Source organism: Poecilia mexicana, unplaced genomic scaffold, assembly GCF_051168715.1.
Source record: "Poecilia mexicana isolate PSO_F unplaced genomic scaffold, ASM5116871v1 scaffold_3, whole genome shotgun sequence".
Taxonomy (NCBI): domain Eukaryota; kingdom Metazoa; phylum Chordata; class Actinopteri; order Cyprinodontiformes; family Poeciliidae; genus Poecilia; species Poecilia mexicana.
Genome location: NW_028263372.1, coordinates 35,148,235 through 35,167,111, shown reverse-complemented (window position 1 = coordinate 35,167,111; position 18,877 = coordinate 35,148,235). Strand labels below are relative to the sequence as shown.

At 41.6% G+C, this 18,877-nt stretch overlaps 1 protein-coding gene across 1 annotated transcript in view; it reads right to left on the bottom strand.

Annotated features, from left to right (window-relative positions):
- Window positions 1-1,375: 1,375 nt before the first annotated feature.
- map1aa (microtubule-associated protein 1Aa) overlaps window positions 1,376-18,877 on the bottom strand; it is a 29,870-nt gene continuing 12,368 nt past the window's right edge. Inside the window, exons 3-7 of the mRNA XM_088004646.1 lie at window positions 11,617-11,741; window positions 10,974-11,114; window positions 4,101-10,890; window positions 2,620-2,846; window positions 1,376-1,560 (exon numbers count right to left, since the gene is read on the bottom strand). Coding sequence (XP_087860772.1) covers window positions 1,405-1,560; window positions 2,620-2,846; window positions 4,101-10,890; window positions 10,974-11,114; window positions 11,617-11,741 — 7,439 coding nt within the window. The 3' untranslated portion in view covers window positions 1,376-1,404. The remainder of the gene's footprint in view (window positions 1,561-2,619; window positions 2,847-4,100; window positions 10,891-10,973; window positions 11,115-11,616; window positions 11,742-18,877) is intronic.

Here is an 18,877-nt window from a genome sequence, read left to right as displayed (position 1 = left end):
GAGCAGCCTTGTAAAAGTTTTCATATCCCTGAAAATCTTCCACCTTCTGTCACCGTACAACCACACACTTCAGTGTATTTTATTTGGAGTTTATGTGATAGATTAGAAGAAAGTTGTGTATCGTTGTGGTGTAGCAGGAAAATGATAGATGGGGTTTCAAAATTCTTTAAGGATAAAATCTGGAAAGTGTGGAGTGGATTTGTACTTGATGGCATATCAGGGCCAGTCTAGGTAGAAAAAAAAGTGCATTAACGCCATAAAATCTCAGTCATTTTTTAGATTTTTTTTTTTACTTAAGAGCATCAAAATTTGAAAATTTGCTAGACAAAAAATCTAATTTTGAGATTAGTCTTAAAAATATTGTAGAAAACATGGAAAGATATGAGTTTCAGAAGTTGAAAATTTTTTCCATCCAACTCCAGTCTGCATGTCGAGAAAGTCCGGATAATTTGGGGAGGCGTAACCGTCTTATCAAACTCTGATCTGGACCAAAATGGTGAACTCTGATCCGCCTAAAAGCTAAAGTCTGTTCAGTTCGAATGCAAATGTGAACGCCAACAGAAAGGCAGGGAACAGACTGGTTTGTTGGGTCTCCAGGCTACAAGTATTTTCTTGAATTTCTTAAAGAAATTCTTTATTAATTCCTTCATTCCTTGATATTTCTTTTATTTATGTGTTGTATTCTTGGCCAAGGCTTCCTTCCTTTAATGTCAATGGGTTTTGTATCCTGATTAAAAAAAAAAAAAGTTAAAATAAATGTTAAAAATCTTTGTTGGTTGCCTAGCACATGGCTGAAAATACAAAAAAAAATTGTTGCAACTTTGGTCCCCAATCGAACCGAGTCAAAAACACCCTGGAACTCCAAAATCAAATCCAGTGCAACCAGTTATCCTGATAAATCACCTAAAATGGTGATGGCAGCATCATGCTGTGGGGTGCTTTTCTTCGGCAGGGACAGTGAAGCTGGTCGGAGTTATTTGAAAATGGATGGAGCTAAAGACAAGAAGACTTGAGAACGATAACTTATGGGAAGGTTTAGATAACAGCAAAGACTCTGAAATCATTTTAGTTCCTATAAAACACTTTAAAGTTTGTGGTTGTAAAATGATTAAATGTGAAAATGTTCAGGGCTATGGCATATCAGAGATATTAATGATTCTTACTAATCCAGAGGGAAATGACGACTAGCTGAAAAGTGCCATTGGGACTCCAATGGCGATGGTTACACCAAGCTTAAAAATCAACAAAAACACTAAAAAACGTTCTCCTGATCTGCCTCTGCTTCGCTGTGCGGCATAAACGACCGGAGCAGAGACACATCGGGTTGCATATCAGGATACAGAAAAGAAGAGCCAGAAAAGATCTACAGCAGGGAGGTTATGGAGAGAGGATGCGGAAAGGATCCTAAAACTCGATCTTGCAGGCTGGAAAAGATTCGTCCTGCATGACGACGGTGCTGCTGGAGGCCAGAACCATGATGTTCAGCTCCTGCTGCCTCTCGTGGGTCTGCTGGTACCAGTCGCGCGTCACCTCTGTGTCGTGGGTCGGGATCAGTGTCACCTGAGAGAGAGATGGGAGGAAAGACCTTACATACCTTATGTAAAATGAAAACAGCTTGTGAACAGGTGCAAAAACGTAAAAAAAATGATGCAAACGCCTCCTGTTGGTCCTCCAGGCCAGTAGGGGGAGTCGAGCACAAAATCATACCAGACTCTCCGGGAAGACGGGCCATCCAGAAGAAAGAAAAGAAGTGCTATACATCATGCTTTCTACAGTAATATGAAACTGCAACATATTTATATTACTTGCTCCATACTCCCTCTAGTGGTCTGGAGGACTTCTTCAGCATTTTATTCTTGCTGTTTTTGTGATATACAAAATGTTCCCTTTTGCTCGTCTTTCCTATGATGTCATATTAGGGCCTTTGTGAAAAACAAAGATGAAGAGTAAATTTTTGCCAAAGAACTCAGAAATGTTGAGATTAATCTCAGTTTTTTTTTTTTGTTATAAAATACGAGCAAATTTCAGTTTGAAAAGTTGGAAATTTTAGGCTTGAAATTAAAAAATGTCCATGTTTTTCTATTAAATCTGAGATTTATGTCAATCTCATTTCCTCTAGCTAATTTTTGACTTTTCAAACTCAGAAATTTTCTTTTTTCTAGAAGATTTCTGAAATAAAGCCCAAAATTGAGCTTTCAAGTGAAAATTACTATTTTCTGTATCTAACATGGCCCCAATACGCCGTCTTACATTCCTGCAGTTGCAACATTTGTTTTTGGTATTTCTTGCTTTTTTATTTTTTCTTTGTGTGTTTTGGAGTTTGCATCATTCATGTGTTTAGTCCAGATTTTGAAGTTTGTTGTGTGTTTACTCCTGTCGGCCAACATATAAGCCATTTTGTTATTAAAGTCTTTAAACGACAAACAAAAGCACATTTGAACATGACAATTGTCATAGCATTCATCAACTCTTGGTTTTAGTCTGAGTCTGAAGAGAAATCCAAGTTATTCTGTTGAAAAACACAATTTACTTAAAAATAGGAGTAATGTCACATCCTGGGGTTCCTCTACTCTACAGTGACCTAAAACAGGAAACTGTGGACAAAAGCTGCTCTCATACCTGAAGGTTTGATCCCCACTGAGCTTTGGCATCCAACAAAGCATCTAGGACCGCGCGGCCAGGTTCGCCTCCTGCAGCGTCGTTGCCGCTCACTACATAGTATGCAGAGCGAATGCGTTTGAAAAACTCCTGGTCCACGTTCTTAGCACTGCAGTGGTTGGGAATGTAGGCTAGATCCACATAAATTGGAAAGCCTGGAGCAGCTGCCGTGCCGGACTTCTGGGAACCTGAGAGAACAAAACACCATCACTTAGGCAAACACAGAGTCAGGCAAGTGGTTCAGTACAATCCAGTTTATCTCAAAGTAATACAATCCAATCAGTCGCCATGTTTCTATCAATATTATTACAGCAACATCAACGCCTGATGGATTTATGCTTTGTGTAGCCTGGTTTATTCGATCCAAACCAGTAGATAGAAACCCAGCTAATTTACATTTTGTTGTTTTCTATTTTTGCAACATTTCAAAAGTTTTCTTAAAATTTACACAAGGGGTGCATTCACACTGCAGCCTGAAGTGACTCAATTCCGATTTTTTTTTACGTAATGCGACCTGTATCCGATCTTTTCATGGCAGTGTGAACAGCACAGGTCGGATTCTTTTTCGAATGTGACCCATATCAGATATGTATCCGATTCAAATGCGACCTAACGTCCAGGCCGCATTCATCCGAACTGAACGTCACTGTTTCTCAACAAATCTAACTATTCTGTGTCCTGATAAGCGCAAGTGGGAAGAAAAACAACAACCATGACGGACTATATGAGAATTAAGTTTAAGTTGTTAATATGTTGCTCCGGCCGGATAACAACTTCAAATATGTAAGCTAAGCTCCACCGTTAGCCTCCATGTTTACTTCCGCAAACACTGAGCACTTCTTCTTTTTATGGCAGTTGGCAGAACACTTAGAACGCTGATGCTATGGCGCCCTCTACTGCGCATGCGGGACACTTTCAGGTCGTTTGCCCGTTCACACTGCAGAACGCATACAGGTCGCATTTACTGGCAGTGTGAACGGCCCCGGCAAAAAAATCGGAATTACCAAAAAATCGGAATTGAGTCACTTCAGGCTGCAGTGTGAACGCACCCAAGAAGTCTTTAACAACTGGAAGATGCTGTCTGGCATCCCATGTAAAAACAGTGTTTGCTCAGCTTTACTAGTACTTTAACTGGAACTATAAGCTTTAAAATGAAAATCCTATGGCCTTCACCAGAAATCTAAAAACAGGTTGCCATTGGGTCTTTTAGTGGAATAATAATCCAAAACATTTGGCCAAATCATCACAAAATGGTTCAGCAGACAACAAAATGACCTCCTTCCATGGCTATGAGCTTGTGCTGTGAGGAATAGATTTTCAAAAAATTATCCTGAATGATATGTCAAGGGTTTTTATGACTCTCTACCAGAGTGGTACTTTATTTTAACATATTTTAACATATAAAGAAAACTAACAGATTATATAAAAACATATTTGCTCACCTGAGCTGGTTTTGAGTCCGTTTGTCAGCCCTTTACTGGGGTTATAGCTTGATCTTGAGAGGTCGTCGTCCTTGGAGCCTTGTCCATCTGACAGACGAGACATGCGCGAGCTTTTGTCTGTGTCCTTTTTCTTCAGCGAAGCACTCCGAGGTGAAGGCGTCTGTTTAACAGGCATTGGAGACCTCTTACGCCTGGCTGGGGATGCTGATTTTGTTTTGCCTGAAGACTTCTTCAGACTTTTTGCTTTTGGTTCCTTCTTCAGAGAGCCATTGCCTAGAGAGTCAGGATCCACCATGCAGACATCTGGGTGGGGTGGATGAGGGAAGCGGTCCAGGAGGGGAGCAGGAAGAGGGTCATGGCTTCTCCTGGAGGTAGAATGATGGCTACCTCGCCCTGTGGCTGATTTATCAATCGGCATGTATTCTCCATCCTCATCTGAGTCCATGTTGCCTTCACCGGTAATTGAAGGGTACTCTTCAGTGCCAGGATGCAGATCTGACTCTGACTGAGAGGGTAGAGACTCGCTGACAGAGGTGGGCGGAGTGTCCTCTGTGGCCAGACACATCCCTGCAGGCATACCACCAGACTGATGCAGAGAGCTACTGTCCCTGCTGTGGGACTGATGAATATGGGGTTGCTTGTGAGCCCTCCTCTTGACTGACAGGTCATGTTCATCCCCTTCCTGTGACTGATCGCTCCTGCGACCTTCCTCCTCATCATCCTCGTCACTGGAAAGCCGCCTCATGCAGGGGTTGATGAAGGACGGTGACAGGTCTTCTTTGCGCTGCCTGAATTCGGAGGATGAGTATCCAGGAGAGGTGCGGCTGGTGTAAGAAGAGGTTGCTCCAATGGGTACGTCCTGATCACTGTCATCATCATCATCATCATCTTCCTGCTCGCCTCGGCTGCACTCTTCTGCATAGAACGGTGAGCGGAACGGCTGATCTGGTGAAGCAAGTGAAAGTGGGCGAGGAGGATGCTCTGGCTCCATCTCACATTCCTCCTCAAACTCATCATCATGGCGGTAATGAGGAGGGGAGTCTCCAGGTACCATCCCCATCTGAGGCTTAGGCATTTCCCACTCATACGAACTCCGGACATACCCTGTTGCTCCCTCTCTAGACTCCACTCTGGCTGAGCCTGAAGGTGCTCCGGCGGTTGTTGCCCCTGTAGGAAGGGTGCTCCTGGTGCTTACCTCTGTTGGGCCATTTGTTGTGTCTGGCTTGCTTGTCTGGAGAGGTGTTGACATGTAAGAGCCAAGAACATCTGGAAGTGCATCACTTGTCTTTGCACTGAAGGCCGGAGCAGCTGGCTTGTCACAAAATGGCAGACTACCAGTTGGAGCACTGGAAGGAGACCTCTGAGTCATTTCACGCATATAAGCCTCTTCATCCTCCTCTTCACTGCTGTCAGTCTCTTCAAAGTAATGCTTTCCTTCAATGTCAGGCCGAGGAGAGGAAGTGACACCAAACAGAGCAGCACTGGCGGCCTCTTTATTCATAGAGAAGTCTGCAAAGGGACCCGCTGAGGCCCCAAACCCAGCAGCTGCGTCCAGCTTGGTATCTTCAGGCCACTCAGGTTTATAGAAGCAGTCAGCTTGAGCCACTTTATCAGTGACTCCACATAATGGAGCTACATGGTCCTTCTTCTCTTGAACAACGGCAACGGATGAGGCCGTTGGGAAGGACTTGACCTCCTCAAAAGGACTAAGAGGTGAGAAGCGAGCTAAACTGGAGCTAGACTCTGCTGTTGTTGCTACAGTGATTTGCTTCTCAGAAACTTCAAGATAGTCATCTTTGGCACCAGCTGAACTGGAGAAGGGAGAATCCATAACAAGCGAGTGTTCATCTTTAAATGAGGAGTACTCAAACAGAGGTTCAGCGGATGCAGGTGTCTCCAGCTCCTCTCCAAACTGCCGGCTGGTGGAGAGGGAGCCTGAGGTGGAGGAGGAGTAGCTGTAGGCTGAAGATGAGGAGTAGCCAGGTGCAGTAGCTGTGGTTGTGTACTGAAAGTTTGCTTCCAATGAGCTCTTACTCAAAATATCTGGTGTCTTCTGTTTCTCAAATTCTTTATCAACTGTTTCGTTTTGGTAATAACTGTCCACTCTCGATTTTGAAGAGAAATCTTCTTTTTCTTTGTCTCCACTCTGACTTGACAGAAACGACTCTTTTTCATCGGTTTTGTATGGGTATTCAAAACCCGAAGAGTAACTAGACAGATTGGTAGCCCCTACCTCCACTGGCTTTTCACTGACACAGGAGTCAGCCTGAGCTTGACATTCAGCTGTAGTCACTGAACTTGAGCTGGTTTCTGTGATGCTCGGCTTTCCCTGACTGTTGTAACCGTACCCTGCCATGGAGACCATGAACTCGGGTCTCTTTGAGGCTAACATTTGACTTACTGGACTTTGTACTTCCTTTTCAGATTTCTCTTTGGCACCTTTCTCCATGTCAGAATCAATGCCATCTTCGTCGTCCTCCTCTTCATCTTCTTCCTCCTCATCGTCATCATCGATAACTTCATCATCATAATCTTCTTCATCTCTTGCTGTTAGCTTTCGCATATCAATCTGTAAGGAGGCACCCCTCTCACTGTAGCCTGATGCTGAAGGGACGCTGGAAATGACTGAGGAGAATGTTGGGCCGAGAGTTTGGTCCTTTTCTGACGACAAACATGTGGTTGAGGCTTCAGGTCGGTCAGCAACTGAAGGGAAACGACTAGTCTGACTATAAATAAATGTCTCTTTTTCTTTAAAATCTGTTTTAAATTGATCAGTGACTGATGTACTTTTGGGCTCTGGCCATGAAGAGGAGGAGTACTCTCTTTCTTCTTTCTCCAACACCTTGTCCGATACCATGTCTTGTGATGGAGGCTCATGTGTGTGCAAATCTTCTTGATCCTTTGAAGGTTTTTCTTCTGCCTTATCTTGGGACTCCTCTCGATACATGTCAGACTCCTCTGAGCTTGTTTTGCTGTCGTAAATATCACCATAAGAGAATGTTTTTCCGTGAACATATGGTGTATCCTGTCTTGTGTACACTGCTCTCTCTCTGCTCTCTCTGCCCTCTTTCTCTGGATATTCATAAAGACTGAAATGGACACTTTTCTCTGACTCTTTAATGGCAACATCTGTTGTCTCACCTTTGTCTTTTTCAACTGAAAGGGTTTTAGAACCTAGCCCACTTAGAAAATCATCATCTTTTTCATCTTCGTCATCTTCATCAGAAAACATCACTTTTGGTTTGGGTTTCTCCATTGTGCTAAAGGACACCTGCATCTTGTCTGAACTCAGAGCTTCTGATTCTGTCTTTGTAGATTTTCCTTCGAAAGAAAAGTCATCATCTAAAAAGCAACCTTCTTTTGCTTCCATTAGTTTAGCTTTTAAAGTGGGCTTTAAGTCCTTTTTAGTGTAATAGTCATCCTCACTGTCCTCATCAGATTCCTCCGATGCTTCGAAAGCTGTCTTGTCGCCTGGCAAGCCAATAAAGGAGGTATTGTCTGAGATGGTGACTGATCGGTCAGTTTTCTGAGCGTCAGCTTTAATGGCATGCAGCGCTTCATCTTTTTCACCTGGCTTAAAGGGTTTTTCTTCTGTTGGAGAGTAACCACTGCTTGTGGGCACTGACTGTGTGGGTGAAGCCAATTTCATGGTGCTGTCATCAGGACTAAAGCATCTCTCCTCACTGTCCTGCCTGGATCGGGATTCTAGCCCAGGGGAGAAAGATGGAGGGGGTGAGATAGGCTTTACATCAGCAGCAGTCTTAAACGCTTCTGTGCCGAGGAGAGTCTGGTCTTCCTTGACAGCCTGCGCAGGAATGACAGTAGAGGGAGATTTTTGTTGCTCCTGGTGCATCAATGAGGCAGCTTGTTCATAGCCCTCTTGAAGTTTACCCAGAGGGATGTCAACATTTGGAGTTTGGTCCTCATCCTCCTCTTCTTCATCATCTTCTTCTTCATGGACGGTTTTGGTCTTTGCATCACTCTCTATCTCTGGAATGTTAGGCTGGTATTCATCAGAGGACGGAGACTTAAAGCACTTGTCATCTTCCAGAGAGGAGGTGGGGGATATGGTGCCTGCTGAATGGAGATAGTCTTTCCCTTGGGCAGCCTCCGCACGTGATGGAGCGCTGTTGACCGTGTCCAGCAAGAGTGAATTCCTCCCAACGTCTTCTGTTTGAGGTGCCGTCACCGAGGCAATTGATTGGTCCTCTGCCACAGATGTGGCGAAAGATGACAGTCTGTCATAATCTGTGATAGATGTTGCAGAAGAGATATGCTCTTCTTCTGCAAGAGGAGCAGCAATTATTGCAGGGTAAGGCGCAAGCTCAGGTTCCTGACCAAAAGCTTTAGGTTTGACATCTGGAACATCAGAAACTGCAGAGCTTTTCATCTCTTTAATACCATGCATGGATTCAAATGTACCAGGAACATCTGGAACAGAAATGTCGTAGGAGCCCACATCATAGCGAAGTTGTGGGATCTTGTCTTCAGTTTCCTCATGGATCTCCTCATCGGAAATCGTCTGCTCTGTCTCTGAGTAACCAGGGATGGTCTCATCTTGGATGAAGGAGAACTGCTCAGAGGCAGAGGCTGGCAGGGGTCCTGCGGTTGTTGGCTTGGCGTCCCACTCCTTTTTAATCTCCTCTGTTTTAAATTTCAAGACCTCATCATCTTCTGTTCCTTCTAGTTCTGCTTTTTCAATCACATCGCCCTCCTCCTCAGAGCTCTCACTTTTCTTTGATCTGTCAGTCACGTTTTCTTTTAAAAAGTCATATTTCTCCATTTTCTCCTCCTCATACTTCTTGTCAAAGTCATGACTCACATCTTTTTGTTGAGAAGCAGTAACTTGTTTGTCATTTTTGTCTTCTTGGATGACGGGGGATTTAGATCCAGCAGGCTTTATCTCAGTGGTTGAGGATGTTAGTTTCTCACTTGTTGCAGCTTGAGGAGAAGCCTTAGTATCTAGGTGTGCTGGGGGTCCAGGCATCACATCATTCTGGACAGATCCAGTCGTCTGGATGGACATCTCCTCTTGTTTGAGTGCCTCAAAGTCCTCAGTGAGGTCCTCAGGTGAGGAGACAATGGACCTGTCAGCCAGAGCTGCCGCTGCAACCTCATCCGGGACGCTCTTTGGAACTGGCTTTTTCCCATTTGTTTCCTCTTTGCCGGCCTTATTTTTGTCAGTTTTGGGTTTAGCCTGACTCTTGGCCTTATTCAGGGTTTTCCTCACTTCAGGGGTGAGCGGCTTCAGGTCGGGTTTGGTGATCTTTCTAAGCTCCGGTTTACTTGGCTCCTTCTTCTTGTCTTCCTTTGCCTTACTCTCTTTTTTGTCTTCCTTTCTTATTTTTTCATCCTTCTTTACCTTTTCTTTCTTGGTGTCTTTTTTCTCTTTGTCTTTCTTTTCATCCATTTTAGATGCTTTCTCTTGTTTAGAAGATTTTTCCTTGGAAATTTTCTTTTTTGCCGTCTTCTCGGTTCCAGGAGCCACTTCGCTGTTTTTCTGCTGTTTGGTGGCTTTTAAACTATTACTTTTGGGTTTCTTCTCTTCTTTCTTTTCAACTTTATTCTCTTTAGTGGCTTCACTTCTTGACTCTTCCTCCTGCCCACTAGCTTCTTTCTTAGATGCTTTAGCATGGGGTTTAGGTGAAGATTTGAGACTCTCTTTGCTATCTGTTCTGGACCTTATTTTAGTTTGCTTGATGATTGGAGGTGGCGCGCCAGATGATATGTCTTTTTGAGTGGCCACCGGGTATCGCAGGAAGTCCAGATGTTTCAACTTCTCAAGCCCCTCAAGGATTTTATTTTGTGGTGCATTTCCAGGAAACAGCACACGCACTATCTTTTCTGTGGGTCGATGTGGGATCCAAACAATTAGAGCAGTGACTGACGTTAAATAGGGCACAGATATTTCTCCCTCCTTCCCGTTGGGCATCATGATTCCTGTCTTGGCTTTGCTATTTCCTGCCCATTTTTGCATTAGAAACTGCATCTCTTTGCTTTCCTTCACAGGGTTTAAGACGTACATGTCTAACTTTCCCACACCAAGTTTGTGGAACAGTGTTATTGGTTCAATAGTGTTACTGACTATCCTGTGAAGAGGTTCAGGAGTGATGCCAAGCTTGTTGAGGTACTGCAGCGTGAGAGATGCCTCTTCAATGCTCCGCTTTACCTTGAGAGTAGACTCCGGCATCTTTAGCTTCTCTGGGACGTTGAAAAACACAATCCCAAGTTCAGGGGAGATCAAGTTTTTCATCCAGTCACCATTACTACTGGAGCCAGACCCTTGGTTTTTCTCTTCCTCCTGCTCTGCAATTTTTCTCTGGAACAGCCCATTTATGCCCGGCAGGTTGTCTGCACCGATGTGGGTGAGCAGGACGGAATCAATCCTGTCTAGGTGTCGAACTAGTTTCCAGAAGCAGGACTTCCTCTCTGACCCGCCATCCACCAGGATGTTGAATCCATTGACGGCGAACAGAGCTGAGTCCCCCCTGCCTCCAGGAAATATGTAGCAGCAGGGTTTGGACAGCTTTAGAAACCCACCGGACGTCGGCGGCTCCAGAAGCTCGAAGGGTGATGGTACGTCCACCGTTTCCGAGACATACTCTGTGAACTCTGTGACCCCGTCCATGTTGGGGAGTTGGGGCTCTGGGTTTAAGCAATACTCGAGAGTGTTAAGCAGTGGCTGCTGCTCCTGGCTTTGGCCCAGGGAGCTCCAGCCCCCGTCTCCCTGACAGGAAACGGTAAGCCTGGACAGCAGCTGGGAGGAGGCCCTGGACAAGACTTCAATAACCTAAAACAGGGAGAGAGAAACATCAAATCAGACGTCTCTGAATATAAATAATGCTCCAAGGTATTTCAAGTCATAAGGCTTACTTGAGGGTTGGAGATGATGTCAGAAAACTGTTGCCAACCGAAGACTCCACTTTGCAGAAGAATGTCGCCTCCCTGGTCGGAGCTCTGGCCGCTCAGAATCAGCAACTTATTAGCAGCAGTGTCAGTGATCAGAGCAGTTGTCTGGGTAAAGGGCATAAAAAAATCAAACCGAGGATTATTGTGATTGATATTTTTGCAGCATGATATTAGCAAAGTTCTTAGGTAAAAGAACAGAGCTCTACAGTGACGGCTTGATAACATTTTCTGACAGATAAAGTTAAAATGTTCAAACCCAAACTGAAATGTTGGGTGAAATGAAGTGAATATTTTGACTGTTGTACTGATGCAACCTCTGCTTCACTCAACTTTAAATATGGAACACCTTAGGAAAGCTTCCTCTACGGTTCTCCTCAAAAACAAAAACGGGAAGAAAAGCTGAGAGATCTTTAAAATTTGAGACGCTTCACTGCTTTAACCTTTGTCAACCTTTACCTAAGAGAAAGATGGATCCATCAGTGAACAACTGGATGGATGGACGGACGGATGGATTGATTGATTTCCTCTGCGTGTGAATAAAGCTGTTTTTCATCCAGAACCGGCTCAGTGTGGCTGAACAGAACCTCCTCATGGCGTCTTGACTCACCTCTAGAGAAACCGCCTCCTGTGCCGGGTTCACCAGCACCACCGTCTGCAGGACGTCGCTCTGGTACCGCAGCGTTCGCTGACCTGCAACCAAACAAACCCAAACATTGAGTCTTCCTGCCTCCTCTCAAACACCTAGCAGCCGATCTGACAACCAGCAGCAGGAAAAACGTCTAAATGACTCCCAGGCAGTCGCAATATCACTTCAGTTCACTTATTTTGGTAAAGTATCAACATATTATACACAGAAAACAAAAAGCTACAAAAAAGGGAAATCCTGTTCATGAACTCAGCAGCCTGCAGTAATGAAATGCGTCTTCTGTCCATGTACATACACACATTTACATGTAAATATGAAGTATATACATACACATATATGGTTACACAATACATGTACACATCTACATATCCGTATATATAACATTTTAAAACTCACGAAGAAAAGACGTAATTTGAGATCATTCAATTCATTCCATAGTTTTTAACAGTAATGATGGGTATTTTTCCTTTCGAACCTTCATTAAAAGAACCACAGACAACGTATATGAATTTTATGACCAAGCTTTTGCAAAAGGAGAAGTCTCAGCAAACTGCTCCTCCGAGCCGTTCACTGAGCGTTCTGAAGACCTTTGGTTACAGCTTGTCTTTTATTATCAAGCAAAAAGAAGGAGTTTAGGTAAGGAAGACAGCAGAGACAAAAAATACTACTGCACAAAGACAGTTTCTAAAATAGGGAGTATTCCGGCTGATAAGGAGGCACCTGTGGAAAGTAATTTAAGGTCTGGGAAACACACAGATAACTGTTTCACATGAAGACGAACAGGCAGATGTGACCTCCAGGTCAGTTTATACACACAGAAGGAAGAGAACACTTTAAACTGAAAATCACAATAATACTGAATGTTAATTAACTATTGATTAACATTAGACTGAATATGAACTAAAGTAACAAAATGATAATACCAAAAAATCTCTAACAACTAATAACTGCCTTTACCTGATTTTCCTCTTTAGCATGATTTAACTTAAGTCATTTTTTTATTTTAAGTAAAATAAAGTCTTCATTTTAATTGTATTTCCATTATTATTTCTGCTGTAACTCAAAAAGTTATAATTGGAAGTAGGTCAGTTAGTAAAAACTGTTTTGTAGTTCAAATTTTTAAAAAAAATCAAAGATGTTGAATTATTCATCTTCACTTTAACATTTGGCCCAAATCGATTAGTGGCTCTGCCCCGATCCCCTTTTCAAACCAACATGAACGGATTAAATCATCAACAATCACAACAGAACAGCAGAAAACCCATCAGGTTGAGCCTGATTGGTTGTTTCTATGGTGAAGCTCCACCTGCTGCTGCTGGTTACACTGACCCAGTGCTGGCTGAGGAAGACGCATTGCAGCATTTCTGACAGAGGGAGGGAAGGCAGTGGGAGCGCAGCATCGCATGCTGCACAAGGACAGGCCAGCAGCTGCTTCACAAGCATGCAGCCGCTTCATTAGAGGAGCCTAAATTTAGCAGGAAGCATGTTGACATCAAAACTGCAGGAGCAGAACAGTAAATAAACCCTCGGATCTCCATTTTAAATCATTCAAAACAATCTAAATATCCTGTGAAAAGCATCAAAAAGAGGAAATTTGTTGGTGATGGTGTGAGGAAAACAGATTAGATGTGATATTTTGTTGTAGCTTGCAGAATCAATCAACTGGAAGTAAAATAAAAGCCAAGGTCAGCATCTTGTTTGGTTATTTATAACCTGAGCTCCTCCAGTTCTTCTTGAGCCTTCAGAGATATTCCCTCATCCTGTTCAGTCGCTCTTCGTTCTTCCTGAAGATCTTTTAAAGTTTTACGTTGGTCCATTTTCCCTCCGTCTCAGTCCAGAACCTGACATTTACAGCACACTGGCTGTGAAACGTAACTCCTAAATATTCGCTCTAAATTCACCTATTTATCAATTTTTCTATAGAATTCAACTGCAAAGTTCTTGCAAGAAATTCACCAATTTGTGAATTTATTTCTGAAACGTGTCTCAGAATTATTTGCTGTAAATCCACCGATTCACATCTAAAATGATCAAAAGATAATGCAGTTCAGGAAGCAGAAACACCCAAGCTAATGATACTTAGCTTGGGTATCAAGCTAAGTATACCCAAGCTTGATACCTTGGGTATACTTGGTATTGGTATTGTTTGCAAAAAAAATACCCCAAAAAAAAAAAAAAAAGTTAATTTTTGTTTGAAAAGTCAAAAATTTGCTAGAAAAACAAGAACATTTTTAGTTTAATCTCAGAAATTTCTAGAAAAGGAATGAAATTTCTGAGTATGAAACAAAGAACTTGGTAGAAAAAAACAAGAAAATTTGTGTTGAAAAAGTTGAAAATATGCTAGAACAAACTCCAACATTTTGAGTTTAATGTCAGAAATGTTCTTAAGCATTTCTACATTGTGTACATTTCCCTTCCAGGCATCCAATATTAATCCTTTAATATCGGTGTTAAATTTTTGACCCAGCGTGACTTTTCAACAGATTTCATCTGGTTGGATGTTGTTGCTCTGTGCAGAAGAAGAAACGGCCGTCTGATGGTGAGTGGGCGCACGGCATCTCAGGATAAATCCACATCACAGCCGGCCTACACTCTCCTGCATCTGGTTTATGATGGGTAATGTTCTGAAATGCAGCTGCATCTTTACATGTCGACTCACTTCCAGGTGCAGGTATATGTAGCAAAATGTTGAATTTATTAGCTGATGGTGGACTGTGGTACACATATTTCCCCATAATTAAGTCACGATGTTGTGATTCTGGTGCAGAAGTTTAAAATGTGACTGAAATGTTTCCTGAGGTTGGTGAGAAAACAGACTCAATTCATCCGAGTTATTTTCAGCCTTTAAGTTTCTTAAGCAATAAAATGCTGCTTTATTTTGACCTTCAGGGTGTCACTCTTCGTTTTTCAGCCACTGAATGATGAAGTCCTCAGATAACGAAAGCAATAAGTTGGCTTCATTATGAGAGATTAGAGAGAGTCATTAATCTCAGCAGGCTGCTGGTGTCACTGCTGTAATTACACCCACATTTACAGGAGGAAGTAATTCAGCCACATATAGCAGCACTTTATTATTTTTAGTGTTTATTTGGTAACGAAATGATTCAATATCTGAAAAACTACGGAATGAATTCAGATGTTTTCCACAGCATCGCATTTAATTTCACACTTCATGAAAACCTCTGAATACACAGTTTCTTACTAAATTATACAAACTTTTCTTTTTTTATTAGAGCATTTAAATTGATTTTTTACTCCAGTTTAACTGCAAGTTTCAGTTCAGGACAGGAACTGAAAGTGAAACGAGAGCAAAGGAACGCAGAATCCCAAACAATATAATGGTAACGGATCGGTTAAAGCAAAAAGGATGGTAAACGGGTCATGATGATTACAAAAAAAAGACGAGGAATGAAGAAAGAAAAACCTTTTTAGATGTTCCAGATACATCTGTAAGGGTGTTTTTCACGCCTGATATTCCAGTAGACTCAATTTGATCGGGAATCAAATTGCAACATTTGAGTCAAACAAACCCTTTGAGCAACCCGTTCCCCTTCTCGCCTGTGGGGGCGCTGCACCAAAAACTACTTAAGGAAACAACACAGAAACCTCTGAAGAAGATGCTGAGCGCAACTTCCTTCATGAAACGGAAATACAAATGGAGTGGCATCAGATTTCAGCGGTTGGAGGATTTCTCTTTAGTCCTTGGCTAAAAACCAGGAGCCATTCTTCCTGCTAGTACTAAGCTAACACAGTTGGATTTGTTGGATTTACCCAGAATGCCCTGCGCTGTAGTCCACTTCCTGCTGATGGAGCGGTTTCCAGCCCGCTTGGCGTTCACATATTCATTTGAACCCCACCAGAGTTCACTTCAACCAATTATTTCAAGAATTGATTAATCATAATTAATCATTTCAGTCCTAATCAAAATTTCTTTTTGATTATTTTTTCCATTAACAGATTAATAATTGGATAGCTAAAGGTGCTTACTAGGAGATTCTACAGAATTTGAATCAGGTGAAGTTGAGTCATTCTGGGTTAAACATATTTAAAGACAAAACAGTTTTTTATCCTAAATGTAAAATGAATTTATCTTTTAAACAGTTTTGGTTTAATTAAAGCTCTGCATATGTTCTTCTTTTAGCAATTTTTTTTTTATCTGTATACTCCAGTTAACAATCGATTACTAAAGTAGTTAACTATTTCCATAATTGATTTATCACGATTAATCAGATTAATCGTCTTAATCCCTTTTCAAAATACAGAAGACCCAAACTTTCTTGTTGGATCATTGGATCTAAACCAGTTTGTAATTGGACAGTACATAGTGCTGAACAGGAGATTTTACAGAATTTGAACCAGTTGGAGCTCAAACTGCCACTTAACGAGTTCAACAAGTTTTTTATCTTAATTGAGAAATGTATAGATTTTTGGTCAGTTTTAATTTAATTACTATTCTAAAAATGTTCTTTAAGCAAATGGCCTTTTTTGATACTGTATACCCCAGTTAACAATTAATCAAGTACCATATTAGTTGACCATTAAATCAATAGCGATAGCAAAGTCGCTGTCATGTCTTGCAGAGACCAGGCGGTTCTGGCAGGAATTGTTTGTTTTTTTGTTTTTTTTTCCAGCAGACATTTGTCTCCTCCTTGAGCCCAACACCCCTTTCTCATGCCGCCCTGGAAAACTGCCCAGGTGAAAAACCGCCATTGACTGAGACCCAGTAATGTCTAACCTGCAGCGTGAGCTTGTTCTGGTTTGCTCTACCAACCGCTGCACTCCACCAGATGGGACATTCAGGTCATTTTGTTGTTACATAACTTTATTTACTTCATTCTGCTGTAATTTAAATAAATCCGGAGCTTTTACGACATGAAAACTCAAACTGAGCAGCTTTAAAAACCAACTTTAAAAGCATCCAACCTGCCTGAAAATGTGAAAACAGTCGATAAACGTTTTTGTTGCTTCATCTCGCCGGTTCAAGGTGAAAACTTGACAAACTCCTGAAATGAGCTGCGTCTGTTTTCTTTCTCTGTTTTCGGCTGGAAAAGACTCTGAGCTCGTTAAGAGGAGCAGGAACTCATTTTCACTGCCAGCCGAACATCGTCTCACTTACAGACAGGAAACAGTCTGAGGTGTTTATCTGATACATCCTACAGTTTAAAATAGCTCTCCCTGTTCGCTTTGCAGACAGTATTGGTTAATATTTGTGATACATTTTCTAGTTTTTACCTTTAAAACAGATGTATGATTACGAAGTGGTACGTGACTTTAAGAAACATTTGCTCCTAATGTCTTTAACACAAGCAGCCATGAGGTTTCATCAGCTCAAGTTTTGTTACTTTTCAGCTAAAACTAGCTTTTGTTCAGCTTACAGTGTTGTGTTTTAATGCTTGCTAATAATATAGTTGCAGACCTCGTTTTTGTTTCAATGAAGATTTGTGGCCTTAAATTCTTTTTGTAAATATAATTTAGATTTTTATTAGTAACATATTTAATCTTTAAACATATTTAATGTAGAATTTTATTTTTTTTAGATTGAGCTCAAACCATTTTTAGAAGAAACATGGACATTTCTAGGTTTGAAAAGTTAAAAAACTGCCACAAAATCTCAGAAATCTTGATATTTATCTCAGAAAATTTCTAGAAAAAACAAGGAAATTTCAAAGTTTGAAAAGTCAAAAATGTTTCAGAAAAAACACATGTTGAGATTTTTCTCAGAAATGTTCTAAAAAAAAAGAAGGAATTTTCTCAGAATAGTAAAAAAAAAAGTTTACTTTTGAAACTTTGAGAAATTTCTGATAATCAAAATTTTTAGGTGTTTTGGCTCAAATGTACTCGTCCTTTTTTCTTCTACCTACAATGGCTCTAATCCAATCCCCTCCAGTTGCTGAGCGTTCTGTTCGGTCCGTCCCGCCTGGACCCAATCTGCCGAGCTCAGCTCTCGGCCTCGCCCAGCCCTGAAGCATCATGGGAGTTCAGAGAAGGAGGGGCGTGTCACTCAAAGAACCTGAGCCGAAGTCGGTCCGGTTGGATGATGACTGCATGAGATTATGTCCTTCAGAGGCTTTTTACCGAGTCAGGCTGACCTGGGAAAGACGACACCTGGAGCCGCAGGACGGATCCCGGGTGAAGATCTGCACTGTAAAACACGGCTGGTTGCAGCAAATCTGGGAAAACTCCTCAGCTGTTTAGCTTTCTCCTCTTCCTTCTCATCTAAACTTAAGCAGCACTTTCCACAATGAGCCAGTCACGAAGGAAACCTGTCTGAACAGCGTTTTACTGGCTGTTTAAAAATATTCAGCTTTTCTGACCTGATTCTCTTTTGAACCGTTTTGTACGGAATGCCAAACAGTCAAAAATTAACAATAATTTGAGTTTAAGCCAATGATGAGAGAAATCTGAGCCATATTTTCACCGTGCTATTCATTCATCAGTAAATGTCACAAACTAAATCTATAGTTTGGAGCTAAATATTTAGTTAGCAGCCTAAATGTTAAGTTGCAAAGCTAAATTGTTAGCCATAAGCTAAATATTTAGCTTGCTAAGAAAACTAAATATTTAATTAGTAAGCTTAATTAAAGCTTAGTAAAGTCAAAATAATGCTATTTAACTTGAGGACTAAATGTCAATTATTTAACTCCAAACTATTTAGTTTGAAACTGACATTTACTGATGAATGAATAACACGGTCGAAATTTATGTTACAATTGGCTTAAGCTCAAATTATTGCTGTTAATTATTGATTGTAACTTTAGCTAAACCGTCTGTTTGCCAAAAGCACACTGTTGCGTTTACAGACTAAACAAAGTGGGAATTTCCGGTTGTGATGCATTTAAACTGGAAAAAATGTATTTAATTTAAAGATCACAGATCTGAGCCAATCACAGGGTTGATTTCAGAAGCACATTTGTGAGGTCAGACACTGATGTTGGACAAGCGTCTTCAACTCAGTGTTCGGTCAAGTTTTTCCACACCAAACCTGCTCATTGTTCCTGCCTGAATGTGAACCATTGAACCGAAAGGAAGCGTCTGAAACCCACAACGTCTGGAGTGAAATCGTCCAGAATGTCTGGATCTGCTGAAGTATTTCACTGAGCCCAACACCGAGAACAGGCCCACACCATTATCCCTCCACCACCGAGCTGCACAGCTGTTCTCAAATTGGAATATTTCCATTCATCAGCATTGTGCATTTTCAGGCACATGGAGACATTTTACA